General features: G+C 38.1%; 3 protein-coding genes across 3 annotated transcripts in view; 1 reads left to right on the plus strand and 2 right to left on the minus strand.

Annotated features, from left to right (window-relative positions):
• Positions 1–22,021, minus strand: part of LOC311289564 (uncharacterized protein) — a 401,792-nt gene that overhangs the window by 244,166 nt on the left and 135,605 nt on the right. The gene's annotated exons all lie outside the window — the stretch shown is intronic.
• The window catches only part of LOC311289572 (period circadian protein homolog 3-like), a 293,734-nt gene that overhangs the window by 74,293 nt on the left and 197,420 nt on the right, over positions 1–22,021 (plus strand). The window lies entirely within an intron of this gene.
• Positions 4,078–22,021, minus strand: part of LOC311288931 (uncharacterized protein) — a 46,657-nt gene continuing 28,713 nt past the window's right edge. Inside the window, exon 4 of the mRNA XM_084406613.1 lies at positions 4,078–9,956. Within this exon, the coding sequence (XP_084262739.1) occupies positions 8,233–9,956 (1,724 nt within the window). The 3' untranslated portion in view covers positions 4,078–8,232. The remainder of the gene's footprint in view (positions 9,957–22,021) is intronic.

Consider the following 22,021-nt stretch of genomic DNA (forward strand, 5'->3'; position numbering starts at 1 on the left):
GAATGCATTGAGAGTGTCAGCCAGTTGTTGATTCTCCACAGATGGGGGGGATGGTGACTTGTAGTTGGTGATGTTCCTCAGGCCTCTCCAGACTGATGCCGGGTCGTTGGCTGAAAACTGGTTTTTCAGCTTTTCAGAGTAGCTTCTTTTAGCAACTCTGATCTCCTTTGTCAGTTTGTTTCTGGCCTGGTTATACAAGATTTTATCCCCACTTCTGTAAGCATCCTCTTTGGCATGACGAAGCTGTTTGAGTTTCCCAGTAAACCATGGTTTATCATTAGTGAATGATAAGAATGTCCTGGTAGGAATGCATGTATCCTCACAGAAACTGATATATGATGTTACAGTATCTGTGAGCTCATCCAGATCGGTGGCTGCAGCTTCAAAAACAGTCCAATCAGTGCAATCGAAGCAGGCCTGTAGATCCTGCTCTGCTTCGTTGGTCCATCTTTTTACAGTCCTTATTACAGGTTTAGCTGATTTCAGTTTCTGCCTGTAGGTCGGTATAAGATGAACCAAACAGTGATCAGAGAGCCCCAAAGCTGCCCGTGGGACGGAGTGATACGCATTCTTTATCGTGGTGTAACAGTGGTCCAATATATTACTATCTCTGGTAGGACATGTAACATGCTGTCTGTATTTTGGCAGTTCACGGGAGAGATTTGCTTTGTTAAAATCCCCAAGAATGATTAAAAGAGAGTCTGGGTACCTTTGTTCCATTTCAGCTATATGTTCAGCCAGCTGTTGTAGCGCCGCGCTCACACACGCGTCTGGAGGAATGTAAACATTCGCGAGAATGAATGAGGAAAACTCCCGCGGCGAGTAGAAAGGTTTACAGTTTATGAAATGCGCCTCTAAATTAGGAGAGCACATCTTCTTCAGTGTTGTTACATCTGAACACCAACTTTCGTTAATGTAGAAACACAATCCACCACCTCTCGTTTTCCCCGTTAGTTCCGCGATGCGATCCGCTCGGAACAGCTGGAAGCCCGGCAGATGTAGTGCGTTGTCCGGTATGGCTTCACTCAGCCAGGTTTCAGTGAAGCACAGAGCAGCGGAGTTTAAAAAATCCTTGTTAGTGCGGGAGAGGAGAAGAAGTTCGTCCATTTTGTTAGGAAGAGATCGGAGATTCGCAAGATGAATACTGGGTAGTGCAGTGCGGAGGCCGCGCTCGCGGAGTTTAACCAGCGCGCCGGCGCGCTTCCCGCGTTTGCGTCTGACCGCGCGTTTTAACAACACCGCTGCCCCTCCAACGAGAATGTCCAGTAAAACGTCTGAGTAATCAAAATCTGTAAAAAACTTGTCTGGTGTGTGTTTCCTAATGTCCAGAAGTTCGTCTTTGGTGAAACTGATAGGAAAAGAATGACTAAACGCAGAACAAACGAACAAAAACAACACAATGACTGGAGAGCTCCACACCGAGGCAGCCATCCGCGGCGCCATCTTGATCGTGTATAGATGAGCTGTACAGTGCCATGAGAGATGCTGGGAAAATCAACGATCCTGTGAATGGCTACATAGAAGTTGCTGAGCTGCCTGACACACACACACACACACACACTGAATAATTGTAGGTTTTCAATAAACTATTCTTCTGTGTCTTATACTGGGTTGTTTGGAATTAATCGATACGATGAAGGTCTGCAAGGTGTTGCCATGTCCCTTGATGAACCATTAAATGAAGCATTGCAGAGGTTTGATGCGTGTTTGGTGAACATTAACCACACTATATGTGCCGCTGTCAGACAAGGTTTGTGGTATGCAGTGATTGATCCACATGCACGACTCAGTGATGGACTGTTTCAGCTCGTGGTAAGAGTGTAGTGGTTTACCATCCCAGCATAGACTCTTTGCTCATTCATTTCAGGAGACTGGGTGCGTCATTGAAAGCATATAATTGTCCATTTGAGGTAACTGGGGTCCAGGCTAATGTGATTGTCAGACACAGTCAGCATGATCGATTGGTGTACCATTGTTATGGCTGGCTCATATACCACAACATAAAAGAGGCAAACAACAAATGCTTTAACAATAAACCAATTTATTTACAAACCAAGCAAAACAATTATTAAACAATCAAAAGAAACCGACAGGGAAAAAACACACGCGTGTGGTTACTAAATAAACAATATCTGGCACTCAAAATAAATATGGGAAAGCAAAGATACAAAAGAAAGATTGTGAGAGAGCTCTCACTCCAAGTCACAGGTCTTTATACTAACACCTATGGTGAGTTAATTAGGGATTGAATACACCTGTTGCCCAACTAACGTCTGCACAGTGTTGCAGAGCCAGCAGGGGGTAAACAGGCAGGCGTAACACCCTCCAGTTATGGAGGAAAACACTGATGCAGAAAGAGTGAGTGAAAGGTGTAAGATCAGAAATGGCAAGTTGCAGTCACTCTTTGCCTTGTTTACACTGCAGGTCTTGATGCCCAATTCTGATTTGTTACCTTTATCCGATTTTTTGGACCGTCCGTTTACACGTTCTTTCAACTGTGACCCATATCCGGTTCATGTGTTTACATTTGCCATACTATCTGAAACATTGCACATGCTTAAAGGGTTAAATTCTCTTGCACAGATGGGCGGACGCGAAATATTCTTGATGCTAGTTCTGCGATATATATGCAAAGTTCACCAAACATCACCATGATTTTGAGGCGAAGGAGGACGAAAAGTGCCATCATTGCACATGTGCTTCAGTTATTGTGTGAGAGAGATCTCAGGACTGGCGGGATTGTTTAAATATGGGCTTTAACGAGGAGCAGTGGGTCCGAAAAAATTTTTGTGTACAACAATATGTCAGTGTGTCAATGTGTCAAGGTTTTTTCACATTCCTCTCCTACGACGACACAACATTTCGTCGGGCCATCCGTCCCTTTGCAGATGCGCGTCGGGGTTTCTCTCGTCATTAAACCGCGGAGACGTCGCCTAATGCCTCAGAAAATCCGATCTGCCTGTTTACATGACAGTCGCATTGGCACATATCCGATTTATTTCCACATATGAATGAGGCCTGAAACCGATCTCGAAATATCCGAATGCATAAATAACCACACCATATGTGCCGCTGTCAGACAAGGTTCGTGGTAAGAGTGTAGTGGTTTACCATCCCAGCATAGACTCTTTGCTCATTCATTTCAGGATACTGGGTGCGTCCTTGAAAGCATATAATCGTCCATTTGAGGTAACTGGGGTCCAGGCTAATGTGATTGACAAACACAGTCAGCATGATTGATTGGTGTGCCATCCAGTGGTGGAGGAAAATACTGAAGCAGAAAGAGTGAGTAAAGGTGTAAACTCAGAAATGGCAAGTTGCAGTCACTCTCTGACTGATTTCATAAGCACAGATCAAGTACTTGTGAATGAACCATGTACACAAGAGAACCCAGGAATGTCGTCTGAATGCCCAAGCAATGAAAATGCAGCTGTTGTTGAATTTATTTCACAAATTGACAATGTTTCTTTTCAGTTTAATCCTTTAACAACAGTACAGCAACAAAAAAGTATTTGCTTGAAGCTGAACATTGTACACGTTGTAAAAGAACAGAATAATCCACATGAGATTGTTGAAATGGCTGAACCTTGTGAAACCAAAGATATTGTGGGTGATGGTAACTGCTTTTTCAGAGCGGTAGCTTACGCTGTAAGTGGAAGTGAACGAGAACACAGAAAACTCCAGGACACACATACTCCAGAATGAAGGAAGGTACACTCAGTATCTGAGATGCACAAATCTAAGGTGACAACATAGATAAATATAAAAAATGATATTTGTTTTGCCAATACTATTAAAATTAGAAATGCTGTAACTCGGTGTGAGGCAGAGATCAAGAGGAAAGAGATTGACTGTGTAATTGAACAATGTAAAGAAAAAATATCTACAGGTCCTGAGTATGTGTGTTCAGTTTGCTGCTTTAAAATGCAGGTCAAACACTGTAAAATAAGTAAATATGTACAAAAATCAGACCATGCAGGATATATTGCAAAAAAACTGTATAACAGGGATGCAACAATAGCTGGATTCTTTCAGCCATTGCCTCCAACACCATGTGTCATGGAGAGGCTGTTTCCCAGAGTGATAAGCTGTATTTCCTTTATTTATTTTTTGTGTCCCATTTTAGGGCTGCACAGTTATTGCAATCGTAATCGCAATATGATCCAACGCAACTGCCTAATGGTAAAATCTGCAAATAATCATGCATAGGTACATTTGTGATATTTGACTTTTATATTCTCGTCATCCTCCTTGACTGTGCCGCTTCTGGTTGGTGGGTGTGTGTGGTGCGTGAAGGGTACAAACATTCTGATTACAGAAATCTGACCACCTCTTCCCTTCTGTAAGAGACTGAAGTCCATGAAGTCTGAGTGCGCTCTGTTTTGGGCCTTATCACTGCCTCGTTGTTTTTCTTTGTCAGGTCCCTCAGCATTGAAACCCTGTCCTCCTCAAGACTTTCCTGGGTAATTCCCTCACCCATGTGCAAGTACCGGTGCATTACGATCATTCATTCCACTGCTTGTCACATTTTTGGCTAAATGCAGTTTTGTGACATTTGGGAATTTCTCCTTGAGGGCTGAAACTACATCCTCATTAAGAACATCAACAGGAATTTCTGAGACTTCTGTGACCTCTAGTATGGGTTTAGTGACGCTTGAAGAATGCTTTTAATTATTATTACCCATCATTTAAAGTCAACTTCATGTTATCAGGCCCATTTTTAATCTTTCTATATAGTCATTTTTATATAGTCAATTTCAGCTTATCAGCCTATATATTGTTTTATATTTATTCATGCATGTTTTAGTTTACTCGTTTACTCATTATTGTCAGTATCTACAGTATAAATGAACAGTATTTGCGTGCACCGTAACACAACACAGGCGCTAGAATCAGTGTGTTTTCAGGAGCGCAGGCTGGCCTGACCAGTTATTTAACCAGCACAATCAGAGAGGCGTTTCCAAACACGACAGGCCTTTGCAATGTTTTTCACACAGGTTATGTTGTGACATTTGCTTCAGTGGAAAGTGATGACACTTGTGAGTGCATTAAAGTGTTTATTTTGTTTCTTCACAATGTGACATCGCCACCTACTGGCCTGGCAGAGGAATACAGCGTTTTTAGTGGTTTTCACTGATCCGTGTGAACGGGGATAGTTGTGACAGCTTTATCGTCTGTCTAAAGGAAGAACTTTTCCATTTTTAGTACATCGTTGTCGTGTAAACGTTCCCTCCGCTCTATTGTAAAGATCATTAATTATTAAATGAGTTCAGGCTATAAAGCAGCTCTGCAGAAACAGCGATGCCGTCGATCCGCTCAGTTCAGCTCTTATCCTTGTTTAAAACAGTGTCTTATGAGATATTATCCTGTCCTTTGTTTATTAATGAGAGAAAGCAGTGGATGAGGATGAGGAGCAACAGAGAAAGAGGGATGAAGAGGATGGACAGACTATCACTGTACTCCAGAGATTGGCAGAAAAATAAAGGTGAGGTTTTTAATATATCAAACGAAAGATAATAAAGCGATTTACAGTTAAAATAAACAAGTTTATCAACAGGGAAAAATAAATTGACAGTAAAGAAAACAACAGATTAAAAGTAAACAAGAAAACAATTGTGTATTTTTAATGAAATCATATAAATGTACAATTAAAATAAATAATTTTAAAATAAAAAAGGTTACAATTTGTCAGTCTGTTGTGTATAATGAGGTTGTGTGTGTTTGGGTGCAGTCCCTCAGTTCTCAGTTCTCCATGTTCCCGTGTTTTCATCATTAAATCCACTCCTCATCTCCGTCTCCTGCCTTTGCTCCTCGTTTCACAGAATGACTGACTGAGGATAACATACACAAGAGCAACAGGCTAACAGCTGCGAACAATCAAGTCTAATCACGGGGAAAACTTCAGAGAACTACAAACACACAACAGGAACAGCAGAACATAAGAGTCCAGCCAGGACACATGCGACACGTCCAGTGTTGGTCAAGTTACTTGAAAATAGTAATTAGTTACTGATTACTGATTACTTCTCCAAGAAAGTAATCCAGTTACTTTACTGATTACTTATTTTCAAAAGTAATTAGTTACTTTACTAGTTACTTTACTAAGTTACTTTTCAAAAACATGATGCACGACCTGAATACGCTATAAAGCAATAGACCTTTCTGCTTAATTCTATTCTTTCTGCAATTTCCATCATCTAAAATTGAATCAAATGAAACATTCTTTTTTTTAAACTTGTTTTATTAGTTTCAGTATTTTAACTTTATGCACATTGCATCAATGACTCACTCATTAAGACGGTCGCCTGCCGCCTCCTACTGGCGGTTTATAAATATTATTTCTATGTACAAATAATATTTCTTATTTGTATATTCAAAAAATATTTTAAATAATCTCATTACATTATTTAATGCAGTTTAATTTTATTGGTAACAGCCCTTTAGCATCTTATTATTCTATTTTAATTTATTGATCAAATTTAAGAATTTTAAATGAAAGATGAAGCAAACGATTAGGGGAAAATGCCCTTTATAAAGGTTAAAATATCATAAATATGCCGATTTATATATGTTAAAGCTGACTGAACTGATGAGAATATTGATTCAGAATAAATTATATTTACAACACACACAAAAAAAAAAAAATCTCATTTTTTTTCCTGTTCAAACTAATGTTTTTACTCGGACAAGTGAATGACCGACCGAAGGACAAATGAAAAGACTTAAATGTTGAGCCCTGTTATATATATATTTTTTTTATTATTATTCATTTATTTACCCATAAACCTGTCTTTAGGAAGCCATAAGTTACAGTGGCAAGAATAACTTTGTGAAACCTTTGGGGATGGTGGACAGGGTTTACATTAAGACAGGAGTATGCCTTAATCTAGTTGATCATGCATTTATTTTCTTTTATTCCACAGCTGATGTCTGCAGATTTTATTGCTTGCATTAAAATAATTTTCTCTTGTTTTGTTTTTTAATTGCAGTCTTTTTCTTCATTCTTATCAGCTCCATGCAATCTTAAACTTTTCTTGGTTCAGCTGCACACAGTCTGAAAAGGTTTTTTGGCAGTTTGCTAAAATAAAAGAGCCTTTCTAAGAGCCATCGTTTAAGCTGTTGACTTTTCTACCTTGAGAAAGAACGTTAAACGAACAACTTAAAAAGGCATGACAAATCATGACATAAGACTGATATCACTCACAACGTAGTGAACGTACCAATGCATTATCCCTCATGAACAAATATAACCGTCTGATGTTTGCATATGTGCATATCAGTATACCATTACGACATCGTTCCTGAATAAACATGACGTCTGAACACGGACAAACGAAGCGTGTTGACGCGGTCAAAATTCACGCGTTTCGTTTAAACACTTTTGAACCCTATCGCTTGCCATAGTGTTTACCACTGACTTCGCGGCGCTCATACGTCATTGTCACCCACGAGTCACGACTCACCTCACGAGACAGTCTCGCAGTATAACGCAGTAACGCAGCCTGCTTATGGGGAAGTAACAGTAATCTAATTACTGGATTTGCAATTGTAATCCCTTACTTTACTCGTTACTTGAAAAAAGTAATCGGATTACAGTAACGCGTTACTTCTAACGCGTTACTGCCCATCAGTGGACACGTCTCAGAACTGAGTTAAAGTAGGAGAAATATCCTGACTGATTATCATAACCATCATATATGCTACCACTATATAATCAGGTTCATCAGTTAACATTAGTTAACTAACTTAGTTAAGATGAACTAAGAGTGAACAATACTTCTACAGCATTTATTAATCTTAGTTAATATTAATTTAAAGATGTGCTATTACATTATTAAAATCAAAGTACATATGTGTGTGTGTGTGTGTGTGTGTGTGTTTAAATTGCATTCATTGATTTAACTAACGTTACTTTCTTCTTGTTCATGCAGAATGAATAACTAGAATCAATGAAAGTAAAATTACATCTTCCCAAAACAGCAGTTTGACACTTTCTGATCATTTGTGCTGCATGACATATTCATATTCAGCTCCTTCAATATAAAATCAGTCAATTTTAGATGTATGATTTTCTCACAAGCTGTTCAGCAAAATAATACAGGTGTGTTTAGAAGATGAAGGCCATTTAAACTACTGTATTTTACTCTAAGTATTGTAAGTATAATAAAAATGCATGCAGAGCATCTTAAGACAGAGTCAAATGTTTTAGTTTATAGTCATAGTAATTGTAGATTAACGGTTAAAGTTTGACTTAAACATATCATTCTTTGCCTTACTGAACCCTTTACTGATCAGGACTCTTGGATCATAGGATGATTCTTTTCTTGTTGCAGGTGTGTATGCTCTCAAATCTTCTGGAAGCACTTCTCCAGTGGACACCTTACTGATGGTCTCTGCCTTCTTCCTGACCTCCATTAAAGACTGAATGCGATATTGAAATCCAGGCTTGGCTTCTTGTTTCTCAGACTCGATCATCAGATCAATGTAGTCAGGGACAGAAAGAGGATTGGGCTTGAGGGCGATTTCCTGCAGACGCTCCAAAGACTTTCGAGGTCTTTCAATCAGTTCAGCCACATTATCCTGGACAACCTCAAACTCCTTCTCAAGCTCTTCAAAGATCTTTTCCTTTGACATGACCTGTCCATGTGCATCCTCATATCGCCTCTTTTCTTTGACATATTCCCATTTGTATTTCTGTTGAAAGTGCACATTCCAGGCACACTTTCCTGGACACACCGTACACACTCCATCTTTCATGGCACTGCACTTATATCTATCACTGTCATTTGCAATTTCGCATGTGTCACAACATGTGAAGTAACACTTCTGGCAATTGTTTAAATAGTAGCCAGTGTTGTTTACGATCTTCTTTGGGACAGTAATTTCTAATTCTATTTCAAAATCCTTGTTTGCATCCATTTCTGCCTTGTGTTGCTCCAGAGCTGCTCTTGTCTTCTTGATTTCACCCAGTTTCATCAGAGCAGCATTGATCTGGGGCTGAAGGCCTTCCACAAGCACTTCAAGCTGCCGTCGCTCTTTCAGGACTTCCCGTGTCAGAGACAAGCTCTGGGTTTCCATCTTGTTAAGGGATGTGAAGAACTTTCTCATGCTAGAAAATCCCAGCTTCCAGAACATCTGATCAAAGTCGTCACAGTCAGACTCCTCATCGTCTGCCGAAGTGTTATTGGTAGCAAACAGAGCAGAGTTGTTGAACTTGAAGTGAAGTGGATCTCCAGACTCATTGGTAGAACAGGGAACAGCAGACTCTTTGATGGCCTCGAGAACAGGAGGTGTTTTCCCATCGGCAAAGGTGACCATCACAGGGATGTTTTCAGCAATATCCTTCCCAAATATGGAAAGAATGGAGTCAAAGACGTATTTCTGTGTGTGAGTCAGACGAGCAAGTGAAGCCTGTACTACAAAACACACGGCATCAATGCAGTCGATCTCACCTGGATTAGTAAAGAACTCCTGAATCTGCGTTGTGATTTTCTGGTCATGTGAAATTCCTCTGGTATCACCGAAGCCTGGTGTGTCCACAATGGTCAGAGAATATGGGACCCGGAAACCATCCATGTGATTGATCTGATATGCCGTGATCTCCGAAGTCTGACTTTCAGCCTGGGATTTCTGCTTCCCTTCATCTATCAGCACAAACCGGAAGTCATCTTCCCATTGCACTCCCAGGATGTAGTTGATCATGCTGTTAATTAGAGTGTTTTTTCCTGAACCTGTGGCTCCGATCATCATGATGGTCTTGAACTCTTTAGTGATGTTTCTCCCAAACATTATTCTTCTGCAGAATCCATCACTGTTCTTCCACGCTTCAGACAGATGGAGTTTAAACATGGGCAGGTTTTCATTGCTTTTACAAGATATTTTTCTGCTCCAGCTGTTCTTGATATCATGTGCAACCCTTAAACTCTTTCCATCGCTGTGGTCTTTTCTGCTGCTTGCTTAAAGAAAAACAATACAATAGTGTGAACATCCGGTCATCAATACAGTATAATTACTCAGTGTTCACACTGTGTACGGCTGTACTGTATCTAGACTGAATCTGATGTCTTGTGTGAACAGCCTAATCTTTACACATGCTGTCATGACATGTTTCAAATGCATGTTACACAGTTTGGGATATTTAGCTGTTTTCCAAAAAATGCCAGACATTTTTAATTTCGAGATAATCTAAATCTTGAAGAGAAAATAAACAGATAATGATAAATAATAAAAAGCTAGTAGGTGATTTTCTGGCTCCTTGCAGACCTTGATAATCCTATTACGATACAACTACAAACATCCCAAGGAAATCCTACAGGAACTCCTGAGTTTTATGGAGATGGCCGTGGCTGAAGGGACACACTGCCCGAATACTGTTCACAGGGTTCATACTGATTCTGTCAAATGATTCCAGGAATTTAAGCACTACTTTTTAGGATTTCAATCAGCACTTATCAAACAATGTCTTTATTTTATTTAATTTTTTTACTCAAATTACATATATATGGTATCTAATGTTTCACGTCATAGAGATCAATCCACTGACCAGCGCTGTCAGGCATGGGAAATCACAACCATTGAAAGGATATTGAAACTAATGAAAAATAAAGCTTCAAGCCCAGAAGTTTCCAAGCAACACAGCAGTAATGACTTTATGAACTTCTTCACTTATAAGATTGATAATATCAGGGAGAAAATTATAACTATGCAACCGTCTGCTACAGTATCGCATCAGGCAGTGCATTGTAGTCTCCCTGAGGAAAAATTTGATTCATTCGTTGCTATAGGAGAGGAAGAATTAACTAAACTCATTAAATCATCTAAATCGACAACATGTATGTTAGACCCTATACCGACTAAGCTACTGAAAGAGATGCTTCCAGAGGTCATAGATCCTCTTCTTAATATCATTAATTCATCTTTGTCTCTAGGATACGTACCAAAAAACTTTAAGCTGGCTATGATTAAACCGCTTGTTAAAAAAACGCAACTTGATCCTTCAGAATTAGTCAATTACAGGCCGATCTCTAATCTACCTTTTCTGTCAAAGATATTAGAAAAGGCAGTATCCTCACAACTGTGTTCCTTTCTTGAAAGAAATGATATCTGCGAGGATTTCCAGTCAGGATTTAGACCGTACCATAGTACTGAGACTGCTCTCGTTAGAGTCACAAATGATTTGCTCTTATCATCCGATCGTGGTTGTGTCTCTCTATTAGTGTTACTCGATCTTAGTGCTGCATTTGACACTATCGACCACAACATTCTTTTAAATAGACTAGAAAACTATGTTGGCATTAGTGGAATTGCACTAGCATGGTTTAAATCATACTTATCTGACCGTTATCAGTTTGTAGCAGTAAATGAAGAGATATCTCATCGATCACAAGTTCAGTATGGCGTACCACAAGGCTCAGTACTAGGACCGCTGCTGTTCACTCTGTACATGCTACCATTAGGAGATATCATTAGGAAACATGGAATTAGCTTTCACTGTTATGCTGACGATACTCAGCTCTATATTTCTTCAAAACCTAACGAAACTTATCAATTCACTAAATTAACAGAATGCATAGCTGATATAAAAAATTGGATGACTCGTAATTTCCTACTTCTAAACTCTGAAAAAACAGAGTTTCTAATTATTGGACAAAAAACTTCCTCACGTAATAACCTAGAATACTGTCTAACACTCGATGGCTGCTCTGTTAAGTCTTCATCGTCGGTTAGGAACCTGAATGTGCTCTTTGACACCAATCTTTCATTTGAAAGTCACGTGTCTAGTATCTGTAAAACTGCATTTTTCCATCTTAAAAATATATCTAAATTACGTCATATGCTCTCATTGACAAATGCGGAACAATTAGTTCATGCGTTCATGACCTCAAGGCTAGATTATTGTAATGCTCTACTGGGTGGTTGCCCTGCCCGCTTAATAAACAAACTACAGCTGGTTCAAAACGCAGCAGCTCGAGTTCTTACCAGAACCAGGAAGTATGACCATATTAGCCCAGTTCTGTCAAAACTGCATTGGCTCCCTATTAAACATCGCATCAATTTTAAAATATTGCTGATTACTTACAAAGCACTAAATGGTTTAGCTCCGCAGTACTTGAGCGAGCTCTTAACGCATTATAGTCCTTCACGTCTATTGCGATCTCAAAATTCCGGCCAGTTAATAATACCTAGAATATCTAAATCGACTGCTGGCGGTAGATCCTTTTCCTATTTAGCACCAAAACTCTGGAACAGTCTTCCTACCATTGTCCGGGAAGCAGACACACTCTGTCAGTTCAAAGCCAGATTAAAGACACATCTCTTTGACCTAGCTTTCACATAATACATTATAGACTTCTATAATTTAATGTTAGGCTGCATAGATTAGGTCAGCCGGAACCAGGAACACTTCCCATAACTCCTGATGTACTCGTTACATCATGAGAAGAATGGCATCTACGCTAATTTTAGTGTCTGTGTTTATCCCGAGGTTTTCCTGCAGCCTGCCGGATCCGTGCCGTATCCAGATCTGACGAAGGACCTTCGCCTGGACCGATGACAACGCAGTGCTGAAGTGCCAACTAGTCTCTCCCTATGGAGGATCCCTCGACCACTCTACAGATAAGGCGTTGTCGGGAAATTCGTTTCGCGTTCCTACCCCAAAGCAACAAAATTAAATAAAATTCTTTATCAAAATTTATAAGGAAAGACAAGTATTTTGTTTAGGCTTGGCTTGTAGGGAATTCCAAACCTGCGTATTTTCAAACACACATAACTATAGAACCCGTTCTAAATGCGCATGTGAACGCCATCAGCGTTTCTCACAGGTTCGCGTTTAAAGTCTGTGTAGAGAGAATGGTGTCGTCTTAGCGGCCCCTAATTTAATAACAAATGATCGTTGCGACGGAAGCAAATCAATCAAAACTAACTTTAGCTGGAAAATAACTTAACTCTGCTATAAAGCCAAAACAATCTCTGTTACCTTAAATTATACGCTTATCTCTGTGAAGCTGCTTTGAAACAATCTACGTTGTTAAAAGCGCTATATAAATGAAGATGACTTGACTTGACTTGACTTGAAACAGATTTTTTTCCTATGAATATATGATTGACCTGAAGAATGAAAGTTGTATTATACTTATCATATACATAATATCATGCTCATAGCCATGTGAAATAGCTCTATATATCTCAGACTGACTGCAGCGTTAAATTAGTGTGAAACTATTGTAATTTTTTTCAACAACAAAATTTTTTAATTAGGGATGCGCCGATACCACTTTTTGCAGAACGAGTCCAATACCCATTCTTTCATTTTTTGTACTCGCCGATACCGATTACCGTAGCCCATCCCTGAATTTTCACTGCAAATTAAATTTAAATTTGTCATTAATTTAATTTTTAAATGTATTAGTAGACAAACCAAAGGAATATAAATCATATTAGTTGGCTTAATTTGTTCATCAAATATATATTTCCTTCAGTTATTCTCATGCTTAATTAAGCCTGCTAAAATGCTCTATCATATTTTATCTTTCATCTAATATCACAGCACATATTTAGAGCAGCTTCAGCAGGGCTCAGTGCTGAGGATCGGGTCAGCGGTTCAGATGTTTAGATACCAGTGAAATATCAATTATTTAATCCAATTTTGATACAACAAAAACTACCAGCCTAATTAATGTGAATTTAAAACATTATTAAAGACAAGTAAGCAGTCAGTAACAAAATAAGAACAAATAATCAAATTACATATAGGACAAATAAATACAATAGAACAAAGAAAGGCTACAAATGAAATAAACAGTGTTTAGAGTTTTTCGTGTAGATCTAACAGGTACAGAAATTTGAATAGTCATCAAATGTGGAAAAAATGCATATTCATTACTGTATAAACTAAATATAGATGGTTATTTTTGTAAAGTTGAAAAGGATAGTCTATTTAGTCAAGAGCAGTGCTAGTGAGTGATTTCTTTGTCCTTTGTTTGATAAACATTAAAACACAGCAGCAGGTTTATTAAGACCGAGCGCACGGACCGCATCTGAACATGGCTACGACTTTTTTACATAATTTAGTGTGAATTCGTCCGTACAAGCGCAAGACATGAAAGAGAATTCAATTCAGTATTTGTGCGCTGTCTGAGACGCTGGTTTTCGGGGCGCGCGCTTCGGATGTTTGCGTTCATTGAACTTCTTGACCTGCAAACGTCCTGTAATAATGTAGGGAACCACTCGTTATAAATCAGGTAACAGTTCATGTTTTACTTTACTTACCTATACGATTTAGTTTTAATCCAAATAACACGTGCTGAGTAAACGATCAACACTCAAGAGCATTCAACAGAAGTGCGCTCGCTCTCTCTCTCTCGTCAGTTAACGTTAATAATAAGCTACATGCTTCGTTTTATTTTCTTTGCCATTGACATCCGACTGAACTACAAACTAGGGCTGGGCGATATGGCTGAAAACTGTATCACGATATAAGCGTTTCATATCGGTCGATATCGATAATTATTGATTTTTTTTTTATGACCTATTTAAAATAAGGACCAGAAGAAAAATATAATTGAGCGTCAGCGTCAGTTCTGGCAGGCCAGGTAGTCAAGACGCTGCTAATGCTATTTGCTAACAACCCTGTCCCGTCAGCTGATCTGCTCCAGCTGAGCTGCATTAGCTCGTTAACTCCTCTGTAAAATCCTCCTCTGTATCTCAGAGGATTGCCAGGTGTGGTTTTGTTTGGGGGGGATATTTTAGCTCTCACAGTCCTAAACTGTGAGCGTTCCCTAATGCTGCTGCTGCCGTCTCCTGACTCTCTGCTTATTTCATGGTGCTCATGAAAGGTCAGAGGACTCCCTGAACAGAGCCATACTGCCAAATTTCAATTCAGGAACATCAACTTGTTTGCGATCTATTCAATAAAATTTCTTAAATTTATTTTTATTGTCTGTGTGTTCTTGACTTAATGGACCTGACAGAATTACATTTAACATTTTTATTTTAAACTTAACCTTCCTCTGATTATAATCCCCTCAGTTATAAAGCAGGGATGCAAACACATGTGTGGTCAAAAAAGAGAGAGGTTATCGAAGCCCTTGCCCTGCGGTAGATATCCAGATACTTACATAATTGTGATGAATTTAAAGTTCTCATTTTGCAGTGTAAGATTACAGTTAACACCTTTAAAAATTACATAAATGTATTATGTATTTTTATTAAACTTAGTGAGTGTATAAATCAGCAGCAAAAAGTAATTCTTAAAAAAAAATCTGCAGAGTAATTTTATAAAATATAAACATGTTAATAAAAACAAATAGTATTATAAATAGTACAAATAATATTACTATTAGTACTCAAGTACTATATATATAGTAAATTCAATCAGGCAATCATACATTTCACAATTTTATAATCATATATGAAATGTCAAGAATTCAGAAGTCTATATATTTATATAGCCTACGCTACACTACACAGAAATAATACACAATTAAATTATGCTTATTTTAAATGTATTGAGCAGGCGAAGTATAAAAAAATATAGGCTTTTAATAATCTTTCAGTGCGCAAAACTTTGATAATATGAAACGCTTCAAAACAGAGCGCACAAAACGCACGAGGCGCACGTCCGGTGAGCGATACCTCGAGTTGTCCTAGACGCGACGCGCCGCTTCTCGTCCGGTGTGCGAGCCCCATAGCAGCGGCTACAGAGCGACGAGGCAACACAATAGTTGAGTTATGTTTACCAACTGCGCCGTGCTTATCATATTATACAGTGCTCTACTGACTGAAGTAACGTTAGTGAGAGTTACATTTAAGCGGGTCAAGTCTTCAAATTGTTGCTAACCTCTTTATTGCTATGTTTTCTCCAGGTCATTTTGAAATGGACAGTTTTGTCGCTGATAAGCTAACTGAGTGGCAGCTGTCTGAGCTGACAGAGAATTTTAGAGGTGAGCATTTTACTCTAATTGTCCTTATATCATCTCTCTATACCTACATTTTTTTTAATAAGACTTAAATCTGTCAGTGCAAGATTTTGTGAAAGCTAGTGACCCAAGTTAGGTTATTTTTGACCCAACTCCTGGGTTAAAAAAGGATCAACTAATTTTTGGGTTATTTCTACCCAGATGTTGGGTTTTTTAAACCCATCACTTGGGTCAGGTATTTAACCCAGAATTTGGGTCAAAAAGCATAACCCAATTTTCTGAGTTGAAATAACCCATAAATTAGTTGGTCCCTTTTTTTAACCCAGGAGTTGGGTCAAAAATAACCCATTATGGGTTATTTTTGACCCAGGAGTTTTTAGAGTGTAGCCTAACTGATCTAGCACAGCAGCACCTGCGTTAAAAAAAATTCTGCCGCCACCCCTGGTTACAACGGCCCACATATTAAAAATGGTCGGGTTTAAATCGGGCTCGGGCTCATAATCACAGTGAACGTGTTGGGCCGGGCCGGGCTTGGACACAACGGGCTCGGATAGGGTCGGGCTTGATTTGTTGGGCCCGATCTAAGCTCTAGATCTAACAGGCACACGGCTGCGAGTCGTTTAAAAACAGCAACAAACTCCAACAAAATAAAGTCATTTTATGCAAATTCACAGCCTTTTCTCTACAGATCAAGCATCATAATGTGAATATATCATATTGGAGAGAGTTTTACCGTGCATCCTGCTGTTTGAATAACGTTACTGAATGGAGAATGATTGACAGCCGCAGAGGAGGGAAAACGAGTTTCCATAAACTTTAATGATGTAACCTGGTGTCAACATTGCTAGGTTACCAGAGAGTGATTCAGGAGTCTAATGAGATGACTCTCATGAAAATAAGTCAACCACATTCAAAGTTATAAGCGTTTAAAAAAAAAAAAAAAATCGAACGTTTTATCGAACGCATTTTTTATTGATATTGATTACGTGTCTATCGCGATACATATCACTATCGTTTTATCGCCCAGCCCTACTACAAACTTTCCACTGATGTCTGTTTAAAGGGGTGTGCTCGACCAGCTCGCGCATCTGTGCTGGTGCGCGCTCAATCCACTTCGCGTTTTCCTCTTATCAGCTCACACACCACAGCAATGTGTTACTGCACACACGCTGCCTGGTAGGCCTATCGGTTGTTGTTATCAGAGCATTTTTACAAGTTCATGAGCTGGGTATCGGTGCTTCCCTATTTTTTTTTTTTTTTTATTAATATGCAACAAAAACAAAACATACATAACAGCAGGTGACAGATACAAAAAAAAATTAAAGCTGCAAGCAGCATTTATCAGGGTTCAAGCAGTTAAGGCCTTTAAGCACAAAAGCATCAAAAGTTATTAAGTTTTATTTAGCAAGTATGTAACAACTGACATAATAGATGAAAAATACCATTTACAGCCAATATAGGCAATGTACCATAGGAAATATATGGTTTTAAAGCTTTTAAACACTTATAGCGCCACCTATGGTCCGATCTCCATAAAATTTGGCATGCTTGTTAATGATGTTATGTAACATATGCTCACCAATTTTTGTGAAGTTCTGAGTTTTTATTTTTGGATTTATAGGCTTTTTAGTGTATTTTGCCAAGCCCATTTTATAAATGACCCTGCTACAGCCACCCAAATGCAAAAGTTCAACTTTTTTTTTGATAATTATTGATCTAGAGCAGGGGTGGGCAACAGTTTTAGTCTGAGGGCCACAGTTACTTTGGCAAAGTAAACGGAGGGCCACACTTTGGACAATTGCAATTAAACATAGTTACATGATTAAATGATACAAATTAATGCAATGCAAAATATGTATAAGGCTACTCTACAGTTACTTTGACAGCCTATTTCAAGGCCTGATACTTATTTTTGCTAGGCCTGTCTGACCTAGGCTACTCTAAGGTTACAATAACTGGATTTACTTTCAAGGATTCATTTCCTACACTACCCTGCATATTGTTCAACTGTCATTCATACCAGCTGTAGCTTTTCAAGATAGAAAACTATTAAAGGGATACTCCACTTTTTTCGGAAATAAGCTCATTTTACATCTCCCCCAGAGTTAAACAGTTGAGTTTTACCGTTTTAGAATCCATTCAGCCGAACTCCGGTTCTGACGGTACCACTTTTAGCATAGCTTAGCACAGATCATTGATTCTGATGAGTCCAGTAGCATTTCTTTCAAAATGACCAAAGAGTTTCAATATTTTTCCTATTTAAAACTTGACTCTTCTGTAGTTAAACCGTGTACTAAGATCGACGGAAAATGAAAAGTTGCGATTTTCTAAGCCTATATGGCTAGGAGTGAGTACAGCAGGCGTAATGATATGACGCAGCGCCTGAAAATAGTCCCCAGCTCGGTAACTTCTTCCAATGTGACCGGGACTAAGTTTGTCTAACCTATTAGACCTATTTTCAGGCGCTGCGTCATATCACTACGCCTGCTGCACTCATGGTACAGCCGCACAGTTCCTTGATTATTACGCCGGAATGAGAGTAGTTCCTAGTCATATAGGCTTAGAAAATCGCAACTTTTCATTTTCCGTCGATCTTAGTACACGGTTTAACTACAGAAGAGTCAAGTTTTAAATAGGAAAAATATTGAAACTCTTTGGTCATTTTGAAAGAAATGCTACTGGACTAATCAGAATCAATGATCTGTGCTAAGCTATGCTAAAAGTGGTACCGTCAGACCCGGAGTTCGGCTGAATGGATTCTAAAACGGTAAAACTCAACTGTTTAACTCTGGGGGAGATGTAAAATGAGCATATTTCCGAAAAAAGTGGAGTATCCCTTTAACAAAACTGCAAATGTATGTGTGCAAGTTACATTAACATACAGACTTCAGGCAATCTGGCTTGGAATTATCAAATTTAATTGAGGTTATATATCAGAGGGAGACCTTCATCACTGAATGAAAAACATATTCAGTTTTCAGTTGTGATTATTAATTTTTTTTGTAATTTCTTTCACATATTTTGTTAAAATCTTTTATAAAATAGAACACAATTTAAGTGCAGATCAACTTCATCACACGTATGTTTGCTTGAAAGATATAAAGGGCCTATATAGGCCTATGCATCTTACAAAATTTAAATTTGATTTAGCTGTATCATCACTATCTACGGGACATGCATAAGAAATGGCAACATGAAACTGAACAATGTTGTAAAAAAGTAACTTAATGGAACTTTGGCTAGGCCTACTTTAGAAAAATGTATTTCGGCCTATGCAACTGAGATGAAGAGCTTTTTGTCGGTGTTCTGTAACTCAATGTGAACAATTGAGACGGTCGCCTTTCTTTACTAAGTCACCGAAATCTGGGGTCGTGTTCGACGTTGAGATGCGCAACACGGACGACAGGTGTGTGTCGGTTAGTCGTGATCTGTAGCGTGACTTGTTAAAGTTCATTACAGAGAAAGTCTGCTCGCATACAGATGGTGGACAACCAAAATGCCTATTACCGCCGCGCCGAAATCACCGCGGCGAAAATAAACCAGCCGCATTTCAAAGTCGTTCCCGAAATGACCGCCAGGTGGCGCAAAGGGACATTGTGCAAAACAGCAGCAATTGCCGCATTTTAAAATGTAAGTGGGTTAAATAAAAAACCCTAAGCCTAATAGGCATATTTTTCATATATATAAATAGGCCTATTAGGCTACAACAGAATAGAACCAAAGATAGAATAAATTTTAGAACTGAAAAAATAGAATCAAAAGTTAAAAATAGAGGCGATATTAGGAGCAATGACGCGGAATATTTTTTCTATTCTATTGAGGAATTAGATAAATGAAGAGCTCTCGTGAGCGATACAATTGCATAGTAATTTATAGTGATTTCAAAAGCAGTCCTTAAAAAAAAAAAAAATACATGGAGTAGTGTGGCATAATTTTTGAGAGATTACTCGGAACGCGTTTTAGTTAAGATCCTGGATTCAATGCCCTTAATCTATATAGGCTAGGCTACTGCTTTAAAAAAAAATGTCACAACGCGTTTTGAGATTGTTTTGAATTAAACATTGAAGTTTAAAATGTAGTGTTTTGGCACACCAGGCCGAGTGGCGTTACGCATTGTTCAAAAATCAGGTTTTATTCTGGCATGTTGAATTGGCGTTAGATTTTTTTTTTTTGATTTATTAGATTTAGATTTTAGATTTCGTTAGATTTATTTTTCTCATAACAGCTAAAATAACTAATATATGCCTTGTCTTAATATGACCTACTTAATATAGGCAATAGGCATATAATAGCCTATATAATAAATTAGCAAAACTTGGCCACTAAATATTTCATTTTCAATTATTTTAATTATCACAATTAAAGTTTGAATTTTATTAAATTGAACAAGCGCAACAATCAGCATTTAATCAAATATTCTAAAAGATGTATTAATAATAATAATGTTATTTCGTTTTTTCGACATGTGTGCGTGCAACAAGCAAGATGTGTATTTGTAAATCCGGTGATGCGTGCATTGATTTTTATCAATAAACTAGTGTTTTCTGACAGTGTCGACTGCAAAGATGAAGTTGACGATCGCCATATTTGTAGTGAACGCACCTAGAGAGAAATGCACATAAAGACATAATCAGAGAGTAGCCTTTTTCTTTTCGTTTTGAATTATTTCGTTTGAAGACATTTCAAGCTTTGTGTATTTGATGTATTTATCATGTCTGTGTGAGGCATACGCTGAGTTTCGTTAAGTTAGGAGGATGAGATGCGCTCCAGCTGACGTGCAATGCAAGTGACCGCGCGGGCGCCTCCATGATTAGTGTCTGTTATATTTACTTCTCTTACTTATTTAAATCCAGGCAATTGGTTGATGAAAAATTGATTAAAATTAAGATACAATTTATAGAAAACGAAATTCACTTAAAAGAAAGGTTTTCTACTAACCAAAACTTAATGAAGTGGTCAAAATCATGTCTGACCCACTCCATATCCATTTCTCGATATAATGCATCCTATCTTACTCGTGCTGTTCACTTTTCATATTCAACATAGATGGAAAAAAATAACATTATAATATTTTAACAAATATGATACTAAATGAGATTATTTAATGGCTACAACAGGTTATAGTAGGCCTATAGACTTTTTTTTTAGAATAGAATTTCGCTGTGCACTTGCATATTAGTGTCAGCTGGGAAGGAAATATAGAGACCAGACCTCTTGGAACTTTAATTGAATACATAGCGTTGGTAAAGCATACTGAAATTAGCAAAGCAAAGTAGCCTAAATGTTAAGACTGTAAGCCCTTTGCTTTTTTACGTAGCCTATAAAGGACTCTAATAGCCGACTTTGTGTTAATTTAATTTGTAGAGGATTTTTTTAACTCAAACACTGAAATAAATTAAACTAAATTATTGTAATTTTTTTGGCACACCATGACGAGTGGCGCTATGCATTGTTCTAAAGCCAGGTTTTATTCTGGCATGTTGAATTAGTGTTCGACAAACGCGGCGGCGCGTTCATTTGAATGAAGAGCGTTTGTGCGAACACACACTGGAACGTTAGGCCATGTCGCAACGAGTGAATCGTGGCCGAGTGGTTGAACTTACGTCACGATCATTTAGATGACACGGGTTTGAATCCCGAGCTAACTTGGACTACAGATATTTTTAAATTAGCCTATTAATGCATTTTATAGTCTATTGTTGATGCAGAGAGATTTGTCTAGTTCTAAAACATAGTTTTTTGCTTATAGCCTATTTACAAAATAAAATCACCATGCATTTCCATTTTACACTAAGGAACAAATATTATCCAATGACTTTACTTCTGTAGCCTATAATAATTCCAATCGTAATTTCAAAAGCAGTTCTGTTAATATATATATATATATATATATATATATATATATATATAGCCTATGACGTTTAAACGACAAACAATAAAATCAGAACCAGTATTCTGTTGCGTTCCAGTGGCAGTAATGCATCCACGGCTTTTCAAAATGTCACAAAGCGTTTTGAGATTGTTTTGAATGAAATATTGAAGTTTATAATTAAGTGTTTTGGCACACCACGACGAGTGGCGAACTCTTTGTTTTGTTTTGCAAA

The sequence above is a fragment of the Rutilus rutilus genome, assembly GCF_951802725.1.
Source record: "Rutilus rutilus genome assembly, chromosome: 4".
Taxonomy (NCBI): domain Eukaryota; kingdom Metazoa; phylum Chordata; class Actinopteri; order Cypriniformes; family Leuciscidae; genus Rutilus; species Rutilus rutilus.